The following is a 22,265-nucleotide window of genomic DNA, read 5'->3' on the forward strand; positions in this document are numbered from 1 at the left end:
ATAGTCGGGCTGTCACCGATAACCGAGTGTGGTCCTCACAACCCGCCCATAGAGGTTCATCTCTTGCTTTCAAGACATCCCTTAACCGATTAGATTGAAAAGTTTCATTATACACATTCTCCTCAAAACCCGTTACTCCTATATCTTCCAATTGTGAAGCATGACTAGTACCCACTTGTTCACGTGTAGGAGTAAAACTAGTACTTGCATGATTTGATTCTGTGACAAAATTATAACTAGCTGCATCAATCACCATCCTCTCGTATGGGTTCAATTGCTCATAATAGCCACATTCTTTCCTAACTGAAAATTGATCACTTCTTCCATATCCTTCATCAGATATAAATGGTTCACCATGGGAAGTCCAATTATAATAGTTCGGAGTAAACCCAAATCTAATAAGGTGTTCTCTAACTTGATCACACACAAGAAATTTACCATTACCGCACTTTTTACACGGACACCTTAACTTATTTCCATCCATAAACTCATATTTACTACTAGCAAAGTCTAAAAATAGTTCCAACCCAGTACGAAACTCATCTGTCAATCCTTGACGTCCATGTAAGTTCTTATTATACATCCAAGCCCTTTCTCTTTGCATTGTGTCTGTATTAAAATAAAAAATTCTGGTAAAATATTTAAAATATCATATCTATTGTTCTTAATTAAAACCATAAAATTTTGGAAATTATAATTTTTGTTATTCACGCAACAATTAATATGAAATTGCAAAAATAGAAAAAATTACAATGTAAAGAAGACTTACCCAAATATTTGACTCAAATATTTGTAGGAGAAAGTGATCAATTTGATGAGAATTGCAATGTCCATTTGGATTGCGAGACCTTCAATTAGGCACATACCCAAAAAAGAATAATCACTTAAGAATCATTTTTTAATAATTTTTAATGTGCGATGGAAATGGAATATATCCGTCGCAAAATTTGCGACGGATACTATTATCCGTCGCAAATTTTGCGACGGAATTTTCATTTATTCGTCGCAAATTTGCGACGGAATCAGGTATCCGTCGCAAATTTGCGACGGATACTATGTGCCGTCGCAATTTTGCGACGGATACTATGTTCCGTCGCAAATTTGCGACGGATACTTAACTCCGTCGCAAATTTTGCGACAGATTTCCATTTATTTGTCGCAAATTTGCGACGGAACTTAACTCCGTCGCAAATTTTGCGACGGAATTTCCATTTATTTGTCGCAAATTTGCGACGGAATCAGGTATCCGTCGCAAATTTGCGACGGCACATAGTATCCGTCGCAAATTTGCAACAGAATTTTCATTTAATCGTCGCAAATTTGCAACGGAAACTATTTCCGTCGCAAAACGGCGTGGCCGTTCGGCCTCATCCAAAGGCCGGCGAGGTGTCGCCGGTCGCTGGTCGTTAAACCGGTGATGCAGATACCAAAAAAAAATAAAAATAAACATATATTAAAAAAAAAAGAAATTACAATGCAACGACGAATAGTCACGAAGCTAGCTATGACACTTACCGGTACAAAAGTTTCACCGATATTAATATGTGCGTGCGCGGATTTTGTTGATTTCAGACATATGAAAGAGGGAGAAAAACGAGAGAGAGCGAGAGAGAGCGAGAGAGAGAGATAGGGTTGGAATATCACGGGCTGATAAACTACGAATTTGCGACGGACGTTGTTTTCGTCGCAAATTTGCGACGGACTTACAATCCCGTCGCAAATTTGCGACGGATTTTGTGACGGTTTTATTTTCCGTCTGAAATTTGCGACGAACGTTTTTCCGTCGCAAATTTGCGACGGATTTGCGACGGATTACATTTTCCGTCGCAAATTTCCGACGGAAAAGGAAACCGTCGCAAAATCCGTCGTAAATTTGCGACGGAAATAAACCGTCGCAAATTTGCGACGGAAAATGTAATCCGTCGCAAATTCCGTCGCAAATTTGCGACGGAAAAACCTTCGTCGCAAATTTCCATCGCAAATTTCGTGTTTTTTTGTAGTGTCAGTCCTGAGGAGAACTGAGAGAGAGAGAGAGAGAGAGAGAGAGAGAGAGAGAGAGAGAGAGGGACAGGCAGACCGGCAAGGACCGGATCATCGTCCGCCCATGCGGTGTCGGATTCGGTGGGTGGTGGATGGTGGGTTTTCGTTTCGATCCCCGAGAAGCTCACGCCTAGCGCCACCACGTGTGCCACACCACGCCCCCCACCTGAACCTCCGCGGGTGGCCACGCTCTCCCCGCCGCCACGTTTTGGCTGTTGTTTCCATCTGGTTCCCCACGATTCGCCACCAGCTCCTCCTCCCATTCCGAGCACCGACAAAGAAGTTCTCGGGATGTGAGGGACGATTGGATCGAGCGTTCGTTGTATAATTTAGGGCCCGTCCGGTTTTGCATTTATAGCAAAATTTAAATATTTGTTTTGAAAAAGTTGTAACGTAAATTTTCGTATCGATCGGTATTTTGAGTTTGAAGAAAAGTCAAAATACATGAGCTGTGAAATTTAAAAATGATCCTTTCTGATTACTTACATGGATAAGACTGGAGATCCAATCAAAAGTTACTAAACCAAAGTGCTGCAGGTTGTCTTTCTTGACAAAAAAAGAAATGGGAAAAGTCCCCGTTATCACTAAAATTTCGCGGTTTTGGAATTTAAATCTTTCGATTAATTGAGCTCATCTCCAAAGCCCTAATTCGGAACATAGCACTTTACCGCGTCATTATTTTGTACGGTGCATCCATTAGTATCTTAACCTAACTCAATCGTTGATGCACGCCACATTTTCATACAATACCTAATCTCTCTCGCCCCATCCATCACTTGCCTCCAATTGTTGTCCCTTGCTGCGCTACTAAACTCGAGGTCGCTTGGAGAGCTCATATTGAGATCCTTGTGGTCCTCAACAACCTTTAGACATGTCGAGGTCGCGACCCCATGGAGACCTCGATAAGAAATCTTCTCAAGATGTCATGGACAAACTTAATCTAAGGTCATTCACGGTGGCGCTAGGTTGCCATGGTGTGATCAACGGCTTCGACTCAAGGTTGTCTAAGATGATCGCAACGAGCTTGATTCGAGATCCTTATAGCAATCTCGAAAAAGAGAGACGAGGATGCTGTTGTAGCTACAGGCGGCAATCGAAAATGGCGCAAAGGCCACGAAAGGAGGGTGGCGGCAGCGGCGGCAACGCCGCTACTGTGGCGCCCGACATTCGAGCTTACAAACCTCATGTGCCCATCTGAAATTTCACTGCATACATGTCATGTCCCCACCTCGTAATATCGTCAGAAAATGCAGGGGCGTTGTTGGAACATCCGAGTCCACGCTCCATGCAAGAACACAACCTGTCACGTACCATCTCCTGTCTGTCCCTCCTCTCCTTCTCCTCTGTTCCTCCCTCGATCTCCGGTCTGACAGAGACCCCCTCCTCCTTCTGCTTTCCTTTCTCCCTCTTTTTATCTCCCGCAAACCAACAATGCAATCAAATCATTACAACAGAATCCACGCTCGATTTCACAGCGCAGGCAGAACTCTGCAAACTGCAAAGTGCAATCTCACACACCCCGTTATATATATATATATATACTCCCAACCACTTGCTTCAAGCTCAACCCTCATCGTCTTTTCCAAACATTCGACCCGCGCAGAGCCCGGAAAAAGCAGTCTTTTTTAAGGAGGAGGAAGCGAGATAAGAGATGGGCATTTGCCATTCGAGCGAGCCCGCCAGCGCCGCGGACGCCACCGCGAAGCTGATCCTCCAAGACGGCCGCCTCCAGGAATTCGCGCACCCCGTCCGGGCCTCGCGCGTGCTGCAGAGCTGCTGCTGCGGCGGCGACCCCGCGTGCTTCATCTGCGACGCCGACGACGTGGGCCCCGACGGCGCCGTCTCCGCCGTAGGTGGCGACGAGGAGCTCCGGCCCGGGCGGCTCTACTTCGCCCTCCCGCTGAGCAGGCTGGAGCGGCCGCTGGAGGCGAAGGAGATGGCCGCGTTGGCCGTCAAGGCCAGCTCGGCGATGAAGGGCGGGAAGGGTCGCGGACGGAAATGCCGGGGGGTGGCGGCGGCGTTCTCCGGCGAGAAGGAGGGGAGGTGCCCGGCGGAGGCGGGAGGCGGCGGCGGTAATGGCGGGTCGGTGAAACGACGGGGTGGCGGTGGAGGTAGGGGCACCGTGGCGATTTTGAGCGCAATTCCTGAGTAGGGGGCAGTTTGGGGAATTCGCACGGGGGACATTTTGCTGTTGTAAATATTTATCTTCATTTTGTTCACCACGAAATTATGAAAAAAAAGAAAAGAAAAGAAAAGTATAAATCCCATTTTCCATTTCTGGGGATATAAGAGGATCCCTAATTTTAATTTTCTTCAGTGATGATAACCACACCAACATAATGTCCTTATACCCTTGAAATTGACGAAAATTAGAATAAGGTAAACTCAATCGGAGAAATTTTGAACCTAATAAGGTATCGATTCGCGAATACACCTCGATTTAAATCGAACAGATAACTCTAACGTGTTATTGATTTTTCAATTACGATCACTAACATCTCGCTCATGCATGATTAATAACATATATACTTTTATCCGAGGAAGCGAGTCACGTTGCAAGCAATGCTTAACATTTTGCTAGCAAAGTCGCACGACGAGTCGATTCATTCGATGGAAGGGCTTCGCATTAAGCCCGAATTTGAAAAGTTGAGGTACTTGAATCGGCGTAAACAACACAGACGAGAGAGAGAGAGAGAGAACGGCATTTCTTGTCCGTATCAATGGCAGCCGCCGGCCGTCCATTGACGCGAACCCGGAAGCCACTGTTCCGCGTTACCCAAAATTCGTCTGGCAATGCACATGCTGTTCGTCTGGTGTTAATCTGTTTTAGGGTGCGCATGAATACCATTCTGTGCCCGCGAACTATTTCTGAACAGAAATGATTTTTTTTTTAGGAAAAAAACCACAAAACCCCAAACTTTGCCATCTGTGACACATTTACCGAATTTTTTTGTGAAAAAAAAACCAGAACTTTGCTTTTGTGACACATTTACCCCAATGTATTTACTCCATGGGCATTTTCGTCTTTTTGCTTTTCTTTTTTTCTTTTTTTTTTTTCCTTTCCGTGAGGGGGCCTCGCCGGATCCACAGGCGCCCATCGCCGGATCCGGCGAGGGGGCCTCGCCGGCGTCAGCAGCGGCCCTCGCCGACGCCGGCGAGGGCGCCCTCGCCGGATCGGCGAGGGCGACCCTCGGGCGCGGCGAGGGTCGCCCTCGCCCGATCCGGCGAGGGGCCGCCCTTCTGCCGGCGTCGGGCCGCCTCGCCGGATCTCGGCGAGGGCCGCCCTCGCTCGCGCCGGCGAGGGTCGACCTCGCGGATCGGGCGAGGGCCGCCCTCGCCCAGCGAGGGCGACCCTCGCCGACGCCGGCGAGGGTCGCCTCGCCGGGCGAGCGAGGGCGGCCCTTGCCGGCTCGAGCGAGTCGACCCTCGCCCGACGCCGGCGAGGGTCGACCTCGCCGAGTCGGGCGAGGGCCGCCCTCGCTCGCCCGGCGAGGGCGAACCTCGCCCGGAGCCCGGCGAGGGCCGCCCTCGCTCGCCCGGGCGAGGGCGAACCTCGCCCGACGCCGGCGAGAGCCGCTCGCCGGATCCGGCGAGGCCCCCCCTCGCCGAAAAGGAAAAAAAAAGAAAAAAAAAAGAAAAAGCAAAAAGACGAAAATGCCCATGGAGTAAATACATTGGGGTAAATGTGTCACAAAAGCAAAGTTCGGGTTTTTGGTGTCACAAAAAAAGTTCGGGGTAAATGTGTCACAGATGGCAAAGTTTGGGGTTTTTGGTGGTTTTTTCCCTTTTTTTTATTCTGTGCCCGGAAACAATTTCTGAGTATTTGAAGGCGTTTGATAAACTGACCAAAATTTATATTCCTAGAGTAGAAAAGAACATAAATGCGTTTGGTAACTACACAAAATTTATGTTCCCAAATAATATTTTAATAATATTTTGAATTGTTTAATTTTTTTTTCTTTCTACCCATTTTCTTCTGCATGGCACTTGCCGTCAGCGGCGATCGGCCACAGCCTCAGGCCGGTCGCCGCGACCGGCCACACCTGTGGCCCACCGTGGCCGGCGACAGGGCCGGCCACAGCCTGGCTCAGTGCCGGCGAGGGCGAGGGCTGGGACCCTCGCCGCCCGGGCGAGGCCGAGCCTCGTGCCGTCGGTCGCGACGGCGAGGTCGGCCTCGCCAGACGGCGAGGCCGCTCTCCCCCGCATCTGGTGACGGCGAGGCCGGGCCTCGCCTGTGATCCGGTGGCGGCGAGGCCGGGCCTCGCCAGATCCGGGCGAGGCCGAGCCTCGCCTGCCTCCGGGCGAGGCCGACCTCGTCTGTCGCGACCGACTGGGTGAGGCCTCGGCCTCGCCTGTGCGGCGAGGGTCCAGCCGCCCTCGCGGCGAGGGCGACCTCGCTCCGCTGGCGATCGGCGAGGGCCATGACGCCCTCGCCGGCCCTGGGCTGTGGCCGGTCGCCGGCGGCCGGCCCAGCCCAGGGAAGAACAACACAAAAATAAGAAAAGAAAAAAAAGAAAAAGAAGAAAAAAAACTGATTCTCAAAATTGTGCCGAGAAACAAGAAGCAACTTTTTTTTACTTCTTGTTTCTCTTCCAAAACTGTTTCTCGGCACAAATTTTTGCAAAAATGTGCCCGGGAACAAAAAGTTTACCAAACGCATTTCTGTTCCCAAACTATTTCTGGGAACAAAAGAACAGAAATTTTCACTGTTTGGCACGTTACCAAACGGGCCCTTAGCTGCTTTGCTTCGTTCGCTCGCTCGCTCATCGTCCGGAGTTCTTGATGGAGAAGAACCTTTTTCGAAAGGATGGTTTCGGTTTTGTTTGGAGTGGGGAGGGTCTACGCTCGGAGAGGGCAAGTGACGAGCTCTTCTCGAGTGGTTGAGTACTCATGCTCTGTTGTTCTTGAGTATAGTGATTCAAACCCTTTGAATAGGAAGATCTGATGATGCCTCTCTTCTCCTGACAGTTTCGTGATCGAATTAGCGCCCCCTATTTGTAAGTTTTCGTGATCGATTCAGATGGGAAGCCGGCGATGACGAATTGGAATGAGATCCTGAAGGCGAGGTTCTTTTATGGGCTTGGCTTTTGGTGTTGAGATTTCTGAACTAGGACGGTCTGAGGCTTCTTCTGTGTTGTCCCTGAACTGATGATGAGTCGAACAATGCCTTGTCTTGTTCGGTCACGTTTTTTGTTCTTTTTGTCGAATATATAATTCGATCCTATCAACGATGCAAGAAAAATAATGGAAATTCGCACAACACAAGAATTTACGTGGTTCAGCAGGGGAGATGTTCCGCCTACCTACGTCCACGGGGAGATGAGATCTGTTTCACTAATAACGTAGAAAAGTGTACAGCCGCTCTTTCTCACTCCCTCCTTCTCTCTCTAGAGACCTGTTTCGCCCTAAATATATAGCGAAACCCTACATGGCACAAATTACAAAATTGCCCACATAGCTTAAAACATTTAACTTTCCCATAGAGATCATTTTATGACTGAACATAAAACGCATCTGGCAGCCCGGGGGCGCTGCCCCCGCGACCCCCGCCGAGGCCGGCCCCCCAGACCCCCGCCCGCTCACCGGGGAGCGGGACCCCTGTGCTATCCAGTCGTCAGGGGGCCTTTCGGAACCGCCTCATAATCTCTTGGATAACAGAATACAAGACATCAACCTCAACACTTTTTTCATGCCTGTTCATCGTAGTTTCGGAAAGCGAAAACGTTGAGGATGATGAGACACGAAAAATTTTACAGTTATCACTGTCTGACGCACCGGGTGCTGAAATATGTAAATCTGACACAACCGCTATTGCTTCTGTTTTATGAAACATTTCACCGGTGTTTCGTTTTAACTGCTTGCTTGCTTGCCTGATGATTTGGAGTGGGAATGTTTGCGTTTTCTTCGCGATTCTCTGCTTATGCGATCACGGATTAGCGTAAAAGCGCAGCCCCGATGCGGGAGAATGGCTAGAACTTCAGGCCATTTTCTGGGGGAAGGAAATGGGAAGTGAATGGAATCGCTGTTCCTGCACTTATTTCCATTCCTGGTGTTTGGTATGATTTCTTGTGATAGGAATGAGCATTTTGAAGTGAATGCCTGTTTTGATCAAAGGAACGCGTAGGCATTGCTACCTTCTGGTGGGGGAAAAAATGCTCGTTCCATTCCACTTTGATTTTCTGTTCCTATGCGTATTTATGCGCTTTGTTTTCTCTGTAAGCATCATTCCTTGGACAAATTTAACATTTTTAGACAGCAGTTCTGTTGGATTGTAACAACATCCTTTGTCATAGCCAAACAGAGAAGTTGGATTGCTAATTTCATTCCATTTCTTCATACCGCTTCCTTCTACCAATTCGCGCCCATGTTTATGGCCACTCGGGTCTTGTCGGATCTAGGCGCAACGCGTCTTATGTTAAAAACATAATGATTCAGAATTTGTCATATGACTCTCCAATTACTGCAGGATGCGGGAAGTTTTCCAATCAATAATTTCCACAAGCTTATCCTCACTGTTGCAAAATCTCCTGCTAGACTGGTCCATGTAGATCAGCTCAATGTGAGGATTGTTTGTGCCAAGTTCGGTTTAGACAGTTCTTGAATTAGCAGGGGAAGTTGTGCATCCTGTCTTGTCTTTGTGTGAGGACATGATTTTAGCACCACGTCGGATCGAGCCCGACGCCAATGAAGAACTTAGTGTTTTACATGGAATTACCGGCCGAGTATCGCCTCTGATGCGACATGGTTGGCTAACTGAACGAGGCATACGTATGGTTTGGTTTGATCTTTTGCTTGCAAAACCAGATTGTCTTAGAAGTCATCTGCAGCTGTAACTTTTGCTGGACGTTATAGTTGTCCTGCTCAGTTCAGATTATGTTTGTAGACTGCAAGATAGAACGTGTGGCGATCGAGTTATATACCAAAAAAGGATCGCGATGAAAGTCTGTTCCCGTTTCTGTGAACCTTGTTGAAAGTGCTTTGACCGGTTAATGACAGTATGCGGCAGACTCGATGTGTTGATTCAAACCGGTCATGTAAAACTAGAGTTTATTCTGTGTAAGGATCTCTCATAAAAGGTGAAAACAGATCATAAGAGCAGTACTGGAATAATGGAATTTTGCTGAGGATCACACTACAGTCTTCAGGTAAACACACAAGACGGTTCGTCATGTGAGTGTATTGCCAGAAACTAAAGAGTTATTACCACGATCATAAAGATTTATTACTCACATTACAATGCAATGGTTAGGGTTTTCTTCATTGAGATGATGAGCAAACTTATCAAACTCCTCAGGAAGCTCCGGGTTATGGTAATACTCCACAGGCGGCAGATGATAATCGAACTGAGTGACTGGAGGTTTCGCCGTTTTCGACGAACCTTTCCGACATTGATGACTGCTTGAGACGGCAGAGATAGACGAGGACGAATGATGAACTCCTGCGTCATGAGTCAATCCATGAGAGATTTTACCTACTTACACCTCAAAAACAGGCGGAAAAAAGCAACTTTGGCTGACCTGGTGCACTCGGTCCGCTCGGGGCCGAAGTGGCTGGAGTTTTTGCTGACCCTGCACGGCGTGGATGACTGCTCGAGATGGACGAGACGAACGAGGACGAATGACGATCTCCTGCATCATGAGTCGATCCATGAGATTTTACCTATTCGTACCTAAAAAAAGGGCCACTTCGGCCGACCGTTGCGCCTGGACCGCTCAGGGCCAAAGCGACCGGAGCTTTCACCGACCCTTTTTCGGGCTCTGATGATCGCTCTCGGTGAACGAGGATGAGAACAAAAGATGACCTCCTATGTCATGAATCGATCTACGACCGACTTATACCTGAACAAAGGCATGAAAAGAAAGAAAAGAAGGCCACTTTGGCTGACCTGTCACGCTTTGACTGCTCGGGGCAACTTGAAGCGACTGTGATTCCTTCTGCTTCCCCTTCTTCCACTTCCATATCTTACTATAACTCACTATCTTCTTATCATCGGGCGCCATTGAAGGACCTCGAGAGGCCTGAGAAGCGTCGATGCTGCTGAGTGTTGTTAATGATATGCGAAGTGGAGCGTGTTCTCTTGGCGGCAGAGCTATTGGTGGAGCATTGCATGGAGAGATATCATCATGAAGAAGGAAGAATAGATAGTTGCAGAAAATAATGTGTGTCGTATAATATTCTTATGGAAATTGTTTTTGCGCGTCCAGACGGCGAAATATATGCCTGAAAGGTGTAAAGAATGTTGTCTATGTTGCGCATATTCAAGTTGGAAATTGGATATATACGACGATAAATACATTGTAGTAAATATTTCTGAGGATATTAGCAATTGTATTTTCACTGAGCACAACTTAGCATGAGGAGATATCGTCATGAAAAAAGGAAGAATAGAAAGTAGCAGAAAATAATTGTGTGCTGTATAATATTCTTATGGAAATTGTTTTTGTGCGTTTGGACGACGAAATATACGCCTAAAAGGTGTAAAGAATGTTGCCTATGTTGCGCATATTCAAGTTGGAAATTGGATATTTTCGACGATAAATATATTATAGTAAATATTTCTAAGGATATTAGCAATATCTGGATTTCATTGAGCACAACTCGCGATATTATTTCTTGTTCTTTCTAATCCTTCTGTCTGTCTGACCTACTATGGCTTGTCACATAAATTTGTAAAGGTTAAAGGAAAAACAAATGAAGATTTTCATTGAGGCTATCTTTCTATGGTGACCGTCTTTTTCATCAATAATGTGAATCGATATATTGGATTTATAAATCATGAATCGAGAGTCGAATCAGCAGATTCGATAAAGCATCCAAAAATAGTATTTTGTGTTGTAAACATTTATAATTCTTTCTAGCAATATTCTAAGATATAAAAATTTTGAGTACGAATTATGATCTGGAAGAAGAGAAATCTAATTTTCGAGTACCTGCGATGATCCCTATATACAAGAATATATAGATTCCGTTATTTTATTATTATAAAGATACATTTAGATATGTATCGCGATTCTCAATAGGCAAGTATATATGCAAATACCTTGTGTTGATTTGAGAAGTGGGTTTTGGTTTTGAGCATGTCTTCACAAGCAATTGGTAATATTCTTTTTGCACGAGCCATCTTGGTCGAAGAGAGTTTATAGGAGGAAGGAACCTAATTGAGGGAAGGAAATCCTTAATAAGAGGATTTATAGAGCCTAACACACCAGGAAATAGGAAATCCAATAATGCCCAAAACCGCGAAACCGGGTTATAAATCACTCGACCATCTCGCACTTCTTTTACGTGAGGCTCATTGTCTCCTCAACTCGGGTTTTGACTCATGCACATTCTCGAGGAAACTCGGCCTACACGTTTCTTTTTTGGAAAAAAATTATGAAAAATCCCAAACTATGTATACAGTGACACATTTACTCTAATTTTTTATGTCGCAAAAAAATTTCAAAGTATACCCGTTGTGACACATTCATCTTAAACTTTTTTTTTGTGACATCAAAAACTCCAAATTATACCGATTGTGACATATTTGCCCTAAACTTTTCTTTGCAACATAAAAAACCCAAACTATATCCATAGTGACACATTTATCCTAAAATTTTTTATGATATAAAAAACCCTAAACTACACCCATTTACCTTAAACATTTTCTTGTGACATCAAAAACCATTGTGACACATTGTGACACATTCATCTTAAACTTTTTTTGTGACATTAAAAACTCCAAACTATACCGTTTGTAACACATTTGCCCTAAACTTTTTTTTTGCAACCTAAAAAACCCAAATTATACCCACAGTAACGCATTTAACCTTTTTTTTTTTTTACTCATTGTGACACATTTACCCTAAACATTTTCTTGTGATATCAAAAACCCCAAACTTATGCCTGCGTGACCCATTTACCCTCCATTAAAGTTCAGCTGGATGATAATTTTTAGCCAAAACGACGTCGTTTTGTTTCACTTAAGCCGGGTAGGCGCTATCTTCGGCACACGCTTTGCCTTCCGCTGTCCACGAAAGGCAGATTCTTAACGGTGCCCGTTGACGAAACATTGACCTTGGGTTAACGTGTCACCTGGGTACAAGTTTAGAATTTCCGGCGGCGTTTTCTTCCTTTTCTTTTCCGATAAGTGATCATTTACAAGGTTTCACTTGATGGGCTCCCTAAGATCATGGGGCAACGTAGCTCTAGCCCGCGGCCCCATGTCGGCCTCCCAAATTCTCCCACCGGGCGATTCCTGGTGACAAGGCCCCTTGCTGCGGATCGCTAGGTCCTTCGTTCGTGCTGAAGCTGAAGCTGCCGCTCTCGTCGAACTCGCGCGTCGTCCAAGAGCACGAGAACCCAGAAACAGAGAGAGAGAGAGAGAGAGAGAGAGAGATGGCGTTCAGGGGGAAGGAGATGATGAAGAAGGTGCTGAAGCGAGTGGGGGAGAAGAACCTCGCGCCCGGAGTCAAGGAGACCCTGGAGAAGTGCATCCCCAAGTCCAAGGTCGTCATGGGTCGCGCCCACCGCGGCCTCTTCGCCGGCCGCCACATCCGCTTCGGCAACCAGGTCAGCGAGGACGGCGGCAACAAGTAAATCTCCACCCCTCCTACCCCTCCCTCGCTCGTTCATTTTGGTCAATCAGCTGTTTTTTTGAAATGGGTGTGCTCGGAAATCGAGTCTGGTTGTGTGTTGCGGTCGCGGATGCTTGTTAGTTCGGATTCGACTGTGGTTTCGCATCAGTTGAGCTTTACCGGCTCATCAAATTTGGCTCGCCCTTCATTTTGTGCTGAGTGAGTCGTGTTCTTTTGCATCAACGATGTGTAATTTGAGCTCACAAGCGTCGTAATGGTTCCATTTTCTGTAGTCCGTGACGAATTGCAAAGACGGGGCATTCTGTTGTTGGACTGGATTTTCGATATGAAAAACGGTGTTTCCCTTTCTTTCAGTTCAGAAACTTTTAATGAGAGATCTGATATGACCAATGTTAAAGATCCAAGTTTGTGACTCCGATCTTTCGTTGTTGTTTGCTCTTCCTGCTTAAGCATTTGAATTGCCAACAATCTCGGTTGTTCTTTGTCAAATTACTCTTCCTGTCGTCATGTCAACATGTAATGTGTGAACGCCATGAGCTCGCTCCTTGATGGTGAAGGAGATGTCATTACATTCCACTCGGTCACATATCCGCCTTCAGGCTTTGTCTACCTCCACATTTCCCTGTTTTAGAATTTTGCAAGATCAGCTCTCGGTTGCAGCTGGCTCTAGCAGATATCCTGATTGGTTTCTGTTAATTAGTGTTCTCGCACTTTTGTGACCTATTTATTGTACACGATAACTCTGTCGGGAGATAGTAGGACAGGACATTTGTTTTTCTCCACAATAACTGTTTTCTCCCCTTGTTATCAGTAAAGGGTTTAAGCACTCAGAGATTTAGTTAATTCAATCCATATCAACGTTGATAGGGCACCACAATCCCATCTATATGGGTTTAACTTGTACTATAGTTTGCCACTCCCCGCAAGGGAAAACCATTAACATTATCAGATATCTTATGTAAACAATGTTGAGTTGCTCCAACCAAATCCGTGATGATGATGACAATGGGTGACAACTAGCATGAACACAAGTTGTTGTTGGTCCAGGGCTCTTGTTTTCTTTTTTCCCTTCGAGGATGTAGATATTGACATACTATTGAGTTTTACCCATTGAAACTTTGGTAATGATTGACTGATCCTGTTGATTCCTGCTAGTAGAAGAACCGATAGACTTGAGTTTTGTAAGTTTCAACTGTAGTGATCTCTGTGGAGTTGAATTGAAGTGAGAAAATTGTAATTTTCTGAAAAGAGCTTCGCCGTGATGGTTGTTCCAGGACAAGGAGAAGCTGGAAGCCAAATGTGCAGGAGAAGCGACTATTCAGTTACATTCTCGACCGCCATATTCGTGTCAAAGTGACGACCCATGCTCTCCGGTGCATAGATAAGGTAGGTGGGATTGATGAGTATCTGCTGAAGACACCTTATCACAAGATGGACACAGAAATGGGTCTGTATTGGAAATCAAAGATCGAGAAGCTTTATGAAGAGCTGGGGAAAATGGAGGTGGTTTTCTTTTCTCCCGAGGACGAAGCCAAGTTCGAACAAGGTTTTAAACAACTGAAAATTGAAGAGAGGGCAGCTCGTAGGGATTTCAGAAGGCAGATGTATGGTACAACAGGCAAAGAGAAGCCGGCAGAGGAAGGTCAAGCGAGCGATCAAGTAACTCGAGAAGAGTCGCCCAGGATTGGCGATGGACATTGGCGTGCGGATTATCCCGATCAACCACACGAGCAGCAGTTGGTTGCTTACTCTTAATTTTGATCGCATTCGAACAATGTTAAGATTTGCTAGTCATTGGGCTGGTTCGAGTTCTTTTTGTTACTGATAATAAGATTTGAACTTGGAGGATGGTAGTATAGGCCATAAGGCATTAGGGTTGGAGCCTTTTGTGCATTAGTATTATTTGTATGAATATTGCGCAATAGTTTGCCAAATGGATCACAGAAAAATTTAGTGTGCGCTTTGGGATAATTATGTCATGCTCCTAGGTTTTTGGTGGCGGTGGCAATTTGTGCCCCAAAATCTCAATTTTTGCAAAATCCTCCCTGACATTCCGAAATCTATTTCAATGTACCCATGGATGTTGACTCTGGCGAAATTCTTGTTGAAAAGTCAGTCACGTGCTCTCATGCGACCGTTTGACATGGCACGGCTCGCATCATGTATTCCATGTATGAGGCATCATGTCGGAACCTCTATCTACCTACCACCAACTACACAAACTCCACGCCCACGTTCTAAACACAATCTACAGATTGAGATTAGCGGAACTTGATTGTAAGTTGTAACAATACGTTACAGGCTGTATGTTCTGGTACAACATGAGGAAGTCAAAGGAGGGGGGAAGCGGGGGTGCTCTTTCTTTCTCTCCGTTGTTAAGCTTTGCAAATTGTAGGAACTCAGCCGACGCCATCCATGTCCTCCCCTGCGGCCTTTGTCGTCCTCTTAATGAAGCAATGGGTCCATCTCTAAACGTTTGCACGGGGCGACATTCTTGAAAGTGCTCGTACAAAGCTTTGTCATTCTCCGTTACCAGGTAGAAGGGCTTTGAAATGAACGAGGCCGTCGCATGACACCGCTTGACAAGTTGGTCAGAGCAGAAGCAGTGAGACGTAGTCGAGGTTGTACGACCTCAAGCTAGCCACCACAACACGGCCGCAAGTCAGATCTCAAGACCCCAGAACCATTGGAGAAAAAAGCGTTTTAAGAAACTGCAGACTGTTTTTAACTATGACAAGTGCCATTGGAGCACTTTTGAACATTTTCCATATGATTTAGCGAAGATGAATCCTTGTATATCTCGACTATTCTAAGTTTTGGGGGCACTATAGAAGTTGGCATTACGGCAGATTGCATTCCAAGAAACAAAATGTGAAAGATTTCTGTTCAATCTTGTCATGTCCTGCCTCATAGACTGTACAAAGCAACCAAGTCATTCCACTTTGAAAAAAACAAGAGACACAAATGATCAGTCACATTGGTCATCTTTACTCCAAGAAAGCCTAATCACTTCACCAACTCTTTCGTTATCAGATAGCGGAAACTAAAATTGTGAGGAATCCACTCGATGTTCTTGCGCGATTTGCTGAGCTGACACCTCTTGAAGGTTTTCCTGAAGGACTCGGGCAATGATAGCTGAATCATTTCCACGACTCCAGCTGGACTCAACCCCGACTCCTTCGCGAATGACTCCACGACCTTCGGTAAGAGGATCTTCTGGTCCTTGCGGACCCCGAAAGTTGCGCGTATGTACTCCTCTTTCGCCGTTTCCAACTCTTGAAACACTCTTTTGGGAGTGTATAATCGGACCTATGAAATTTAAAAAAGAAAGAGAGAACGACGACGGTCGAGTATGTTAAACACCCTAAATGATTCAGAAATGATGTATAAGGAAGACAAGAATTTGCAATCTGGGTTAGCATCTAAAAACGAAATCAAGAGAATGGCAGGGGAGACAAATACTGCGGGATCGGAGTGACTTCCACAGCAGAGTGCAAAATGCAAAAGGGGTTCAGAGTGATTGACTGCATACGCTTGTCTTGGGTCCCCGCTTTTGAACTTGGACCTCGTAGACAGTAATAAGCGAAGCCACTGCACGAAACGCGAATTCATATCAGATCCACGACAGAAGTTAACGTTCGAGAATCGTCCTCTACTTCAGAACTACGAAAAGACCAAAGAGCTTCATATCGTCGATTGACTAAAGACTAATCTACGTATAGCCAGGGGAAACAGTATGTTTTAACCTTGCACGACGGTAAATAAATTGTCTCACCGCCTAAACCGAAAGACTAGCTTCACCATTCTATAATGCTAAAATAAATGAGGGGTCTTAGATTTACCTGTCCAGGTCGAGACAACCGGCATCTGAGGATCGAGCTCTGTATTGTGCCAGCGCTGATGGTGTGCCCGCCAACATTGTAGGCTGCCTGCATTAGGACAAGCTTTGGTAAATTCTGCATCGTGAATTTTTTGATCTTTTATCACGTGAAGACAGAGTCTAAAGACCGAATGAGGTACCTTCAATAGTAGCAAGATTCTCTTTCCGTTGTTTTGTGGGATCCCATAAGCCAGAAAAGCCTGTTTCAGAAACAAAAACTGCTTACAAAACACAAATCGTACAGGACAAACAAAAGCTGGAAGTAACAGTCGTACTGGTGATAACTCCTTACATGCATCACCAGTGCATTGTGGATATTGATCCAGAAAGCTAGTTTCTCCTCGTGCTTCAACTTCCTTGGATCTATTTCTTCTAAGCGAGAAACAAGCGACCTGGTGAAGTATTTGGCTCAGTGACGACACAAGATCAAAACAGAACCAAAAGCTTTTATCACAATTTTGTTGCAGACGTCAAATCTACGGGCAAAGTAGTAACTTTCCAAAACAGAACCAAAAGCTTTTATCACAATTTTGTTGCCGGAGTCAAATCTGCAGCAAAGTAGTAAACTTTCTCCACATTTCAGCACGGTTAATAAGTAATGTCAAATTTATTCTAGGATGTGTTTTGCTGGACAAAAGATGTAACAAATTTAAATTGGTTTTGTTAGAGAATATTGTCTGGGAGTGAACAATTCGCTCGCAACATGAAATCTATATGTCAAGAAACTGACCTAAAATTCTGCAAAGAGTCTTCGATGTCCCCCAATTTCTGGCTATCCCGATGCAGCCATGCCACTTCGATCATGGTGCTATACGGTCCGCTAAAATCCTTGAGTCCGTCCACATGGAAAGGATTATCTAAGCACACATCGAAGGAAGAGCTGTTCCCAAACCCGGGACTCCATGCATCCAACTGATCTCGCGGAGAAAAAGCACTCGCCAATGACGAAGATGAGCCAGGAGACGAGAGGCCGTTATGCATCAAGGGCGAGTCTGCAAGTTTGCAATAGATGCCTGACATGCACTTGACCATATCCTCAGAGAGCTTATTCGGTGTTTCTGGAACATGGTCGGAAATCCTGGCACCGAGATGTTCCGCCAAACTAATTACCCTGAGGGGAGAATTCTGAGCATTCTGAGCATACTGCTGAGAAGATTATCGAAGTGAGAACACAGAAATTGTTTTGTTGCAAAAGCATTTCAAGTACAGTGGTCTTCTAGCAGAACAAAAAGTTAAAGTTAGTCTAAAGGAGCTAATCAGGTACAAAAACAGAGATGCTTTGAAACTTGCCTCCATCATTGACACTGGTTGAGACTGACAGGGACGTAGAGCTTTAGCCGCGGACTCCACCAGAGGAGAAGTTTGCGCTGACCGTTCTAAGAGCGACGAGCGGCAGCGGTGGATGGAATCCAATGGCTTCACTTCATAATCCTTTGACGGCCTAGTGAGTGACTCGCAACCAGATTGGACCACCACATTCTTCCCTCGCACCGCGACAATATTATGCCTAGGAAGTTCTAGGAAACTCCCTCTCGGGGTATCTAGTGGTGATTCCATCCTTTTCTCCTTGTTAGACGGCGGCAAGGGCGGGATTTGTTGATCGAAAGCCTTTCGGTACAAGGAGAGGAGATATTGTTCCAAGTACATCACTTCATACTCTAGAATTGCAATTTCCTTAATCAATTCCGCCACTGGCTGGACCCCGAACTAAAACCAAATATCAGATAATTTTGCCCAGAAAACCAAACTTGCTAAACAAGGTCAAGATTTGTCAAACCAAAGTTGCGAAAGTAGTCTTGCATAATGATAATCACTAACATAAGCAAAAAATTTAATGGATAACAAATCTCACATAAATTTGAAGTATACTGGGAAAAGTTGCGTGCTGCTACTCATATCGGATGCTGAACAGAGTCAGCTATTAAATATCCACTATCTTGTGACTCATTCAAAAAGAAGAAGAAATAGTTACCCTGGGCATCGAGGTGGGACTGGTATCGCCGTGGGAGGACGAACTCTTCAAACCCAGTGCCTTCTCCAGAGCGCGGCGCTCCTTGAGCTGGTCCTTTAGTCTTTTCTCAAGCTGCAAAATCTGCATGAAAGGCAGTGAAGGAGTAGTAAGTGACAAGAGAACTTAATGTCACAGCTCGAGCAGCCACAGCAACACAATTTCTGGTTCAGACCTCCAGCTTTAGAGAACTGTGGACTTTAATGCCGGTGGTGGAAGTCTTCACCTTGCTTTCCATCGTGTCCGTCATATAACCCACGTCCTGGTACAGAGAGTTTCAAATTACAAGGGTTAATAAATCGGCCATATCATCGCGAAAATAGTACATGCACTCGGCCATCAAAGTGAAGTTATAGGATGATTGTTCAGCAGGACGTAGACAAGGTAAGAAACTACTTCAACCCAAGAACAGGAAGGAAAAAGCTTCAATATACAAAAAAACCCCCACTGAAAAGAGAAAAACTGCAGGAGGAACATTTTACCAGCTTTACACGGTGTGAATCTTCAGTTAAAACATCACAACTATCTGCCTCGTCTCTTTTCTTGCCAGGAAAGCTGTCATTTCAGAGCATCACCACAAGCACAAAGAATCAATACTCGTAGACTGAAGAAAGCTAAAACAGAAAGTTAAGACATTACTAAACATGCTACTACCAATCAAAAGAAACCTTAATCTTCTTTAAGGTACGTGTTTTATCATCCTTCTTGATTTCACCATCTTCGGGTGGTACAGAGCACTTTGACAAGACCAAACTTCTCTTTACCATATGATGTCGAAGATAATTTAATGAATGAAACCCATCAACCAACATAAGAAAAACCAGCAAGGGAATTGTCCAGCGGACTACAAATTGGAAGAAAAAACAAAATGAATGGTTACCTCTTTGAACGCTTGTGTGTCGAAGTCATCCTCAGCACCAAAGTTTTAATTCTACAGTAGTCCAAACTCTTTCAAGTCCCAACTGAGAGACATCATCCGTAAAACAAGAGTTGCTTCACTAAAGCGCGCTCTAAAGCCATCTTCAAAGAAAAAAGATGGGGAAAAAAACAGAGGATGCAAAAGCAGAGAAGTGAGAGAACGAAAAAAACTCACCCACTAACAGAGCACATTCAGTCGATGCAACAGAGGACACAGATGGGGTCTTAGCGAGAGCTGAAACAGAGCAACGTATCCAAAGAATGCTCAAAAGCTGTCGGAACACGTCTCGTTAGACTCCAAAACAGTCAGTTGTCTTCTTGTCTTGTAACAGAACCAGAGCTTCCAAGAGGAACCCACAAAATGATCATTGCAAGCAAGAACCTCCCCCCAAAAAAAGAGCTTCTTCTCAGCAAACAGAGCTCCAGCTCTCTCTAATGGGTAAAATATTGCCCATTACAACTGACACAGAAGATATAAGAGCTGCGTGGGCATTGACTGGTGATCTTTGTTTTTAAAAGGAAACTCCTATCATATTAAGCAAAATTGAAATTAAAAATGAAAGAAGTCAGTGTCAGCATGGCTTCTGAGTAGAACTGAGCAGGCTAGTTTGGGTCCAAATCTGGAAATTGCGAAAGGAGAGTGTTTCCCACTTTCTTAGGGTGAGCTAGTAGTAGGCCTATCGCAGTCTGAGGTGTCCCAGAACGGACAATTTGAACCCAACCTTAGATATAAAGCAAAATATATACCATCAGATCATGTTGACGTCATCATTGGTAGGGGAAACCGGTTTAGGTTTACTCTGTTTATTGCATGATAAGAATAACATATTTTCCAACAGCATCTGGATAATTTAGTTTACATATCAACGACCTAATTCTCTCAAAAATTACCTTTTTTCGATCATGATAGACAAAATACAAATCATAATAATTTAGTGAAACTAAAACATCAAGCGTCATTGTGCAAGAATGTTCCATATCATACAACAGTGTTACGACATATTATATGTTCCACTTCACATTTGATAACTTAAACATGTTAGATAAACAATCGTCTCTTCAACCCGATATTGGATTAGAGCAGGTTATTTTGAGTTTGGTTCTTCACATCTTGTATCCTTTGAATTTCAACACATTAATTCACGTTTAAGATCTCCATCATCCAATAGACATACACGAAATGGAGAGTGTTAAGGTATTTAGACAGACTCCTCTTGTCATATTTTTTGAGCCATGGATGGTCAACTGCCGAAGAGCACCAATCAACATCTTCATAACAGAAACCAGCTTGGAAATTCCTTGTCTTTGTTTGGTTTCAAATGGGAGTTGGTCACCTTCCCTCTACACTTGTGTCGTTGTCTTGTATGTATAATTGGTTACATGGTCTGTCTTCTTTCTTCTTTTAAATTAAAACCCACCATGTTTTGGGCTCTTATGATAGTGATGTCTCTAGCTACTAATGTTTAGACATTTATAACCCTACTTATGTTCCTTGCGAAGCATGTGATGAATGCCCTTCTGTCATTTCCAGAGACTAAAAGCAAGCAATAGTTGTGTAATAGATGGGAAACTATTACCAAATCATGTATGCCAAACTATGATTCATTGTCCATTAGGTCTAAAAGAGCATGATCATTTTACTATCTTTCCACAAGCAATGTTATGACTTCTTTCTTACGCATAACACTCCTTTTGCTTTTTCTCAGATTAAGTATGATTGCCCCATGATTGAGAAAGAAATGCTCAGGAAACTGAAAAGGGAGTCCAGTCCAAGAATAATGCAAAGGGCAACAAAACAAAGAGAGCAAGAGAGAAAGAGATGCTCAGAAAAAAAGGAGCTGACCATTGAATCGTAAACCTCACACTGTGAATCACATTATGAGTGCAGAGAAAACGAATGAGAATAATGCATGCATGCACCTCAAAAGGAACGAAAGCCTGGGTCGCTTGAAAAGGGTGTGAGCTTTCCTTTTGTGCGGTTTCGTTCGTCTAATCTCCACTTTCGCTCTCTTCGCACAGAGATCACAAGACGACACTGAAACGGAGACAGGACACATTGTCCTCAAGCACCGAACGACTAACGTTTGTCACAGAATCAACCCCATTGAATTTAAATTAAAACGAAAAAGGTAAAATGCCCTTTTCCACAATCGACGAGGAAGGGAAAGAGTGTTTTATGGCTCGTAGAAGCTGCCTTGTCAGGTCTCTCTTTTGTCGCCATTATCAGCATCTTCTGCGACCAAAGAAAAAAGAAAAAACGACACCTTCTAATGCAGTAGACGGCCACAGAGAGAGAGAGAGAGAGAGAGAGAGAGGGATTGAAAATTTGTTTAATGGAATCTTTTCGGTCCGTAATTGTTTAGTGGGAACCTTTTACGTTGAGATTGCAGAGAAACTTTTCTTTCTTCGATACAGGACCACTGCAGCAGCATCTAACTCTTCTTTATTTTCGTTGTTTTTTTCTTGATTTTTGACCGATTAGCACGGTTAACAAATATATGAACACTCAATGTTACAAGCATCACCTCAAAAGGATGAGAAAGAGTGCTCAACAGAACAACCCTCCAGCATTCTTATGGAAGATTTTTGTTCATGTAAACTCATAAAATGTTTAATTAAGTTCATAACTATAGCGTTCTATAGCCCTCAAGATAGTTGCGCATCTTTACTTTCGTTCCCTCTAATTATTTAAAACAAAAAACTACTTGAGTTGTCCCAATTGCGACTGGAAGATGGTAAGCCCGTCATAGTAACATTGATGAAGTGCGTAAGTGATTAAGATCCGTTCGAGCGATTTAGTCTGCTGCTGCAAATGGTTTTTTCTAATGTGGCCATGTTTTAT

The 22,265-nt window shown here is 44.5% G+C and overlaps 3 protein-coding genes and 2 non-coding genes across 7 annotated transcripts; 4 read left to right on the plus strand and 1 right to left on the minus strand.

Annotated features, from left to right (window-relative positions):
- The first annotated feature begins 3,425 nt into the window (after nt 1-3,425).
- On the plus strand, nt 3,426-4,213 carry LOC115668231 (uncharacterized). The gene has a single exon (XM_030589712.2). The coding sequence runs from the start codon at nt 3,692-3,694 to the stop codon at nt 4,190-4,192; it is 501 nt and encodes a 166-aa protein (XP_030445572.2). The 5' UTR covers nt 3,426-3,691; the 3' UTR covers nt 4,193-4,213.
- A 2,691-nt stretch (nt 4,214-6,904) lies between these two features.
- Nucleotides 6,905-6,988, plus strand: LOC115669513 (small nucleolar RNA snoR64a). The gene has a single exon (XR_004004379.1). It is a non-coding gene; the product is annotated as a small nucleolar RNA snoR64a (small nucleolar RNA).
- A 774-nt stretch (nt 6,989-7,762) lies between these two features.
- Nucleotides 7,763-7,847, plus strand: LOC115669512 (small nucleolar RNA R38). Its single transcript, XR_004004378.1, has one exon. It is a non-coding gene; the product is annotated as a small nucleolar RNA R38 (small nucleolar RNA).
- A 4,401-nt stretch (nt 7,848-12,248) lies between these two features.
- On the plus strand, nt 12,249-14,466 carry LOC115682585 (54S ribosomal protein L24, mitochondrial). The gene is made up of 2 exons (XM_030606843.2): nt 12,249-12,614; nt 13,892-14,466. Exons 1-2 carry the CDS (start codon nt 12,418-12,420, stop codon nt 14,370-14,372), a joined length of 678 nt encoding a protein of 225 aa, XP_030462703.1. The 5' UTR covers nt 12,249-12,417; the 3' UTR covers nt 14,373-14,466.
- A 985-nt stretch (nt 14,467-15,451) lies between these two features.
- LOC115682579 (uncharacterized) lies at nt 15,452-20,103 on the minus strand. 3 transcript variants are annotated; one of them, XM_056315694.1, is made up of 12 exons: nt 19,603-20,103; nt 19,386-19,467; nt 18,988-19,060; nt 18,681-18,767; nt 18,470-18,589; nt 17,788-18,192; nt 17,228-17,643; nt 16,790-16,889; nt 16,638-16,697; nt 16,460-16,546; nt 16,080-16,208; nt 15,452-15,926 (listed from the first exon to the last, which is right to left on the minus strand). In XM_056315694.1, the coding sequence occupies exons 2-12, from the start codon at nt 19,412-19,414 to the stop codon at nt 15,624-15,626; spliced, it is 1,809 nt and encodes a 602-aa protein (XP_056171669.1). In that variant the 5' UTR covers nt 19,415-19,467; nt 19,603-20,103; the 3' UTR covers nt 15,452-15,623. The 3 variants fall into 3 exon arrangements, with proteins under 3 accessions (XP_056171669.1, XP_056171667.1, XP_056171672.1); XM_056315692.1 differs by having other exon boundaries at nt 19,599-20,103; XM_056315697.1 differs by lacking the exon at nt 19,603-20,103 and having other exon boundaries at nt 17,228-17,640; nt 19,386-19,585.
- Between the last annotated feature and the right edge of the window lie 2,162 nt (nt 20,104-22,265).

This window comes from Syzygium oleosum, unplaced genomic scaffold (genome assembly GCF_021117445.2).
Source record: "Syzygium oleosum isolate NSW1041296 unplaced genomic scaffold, Sole_v2.1 Sole_v2.01, whole genome shotgun sequence".
NCBI lineage: Eukaryota > Viridiplantae > Streptophyta > Magnoliopsida > Myrtales > Myrtaceae > Syzygium > Syzygium oleosum.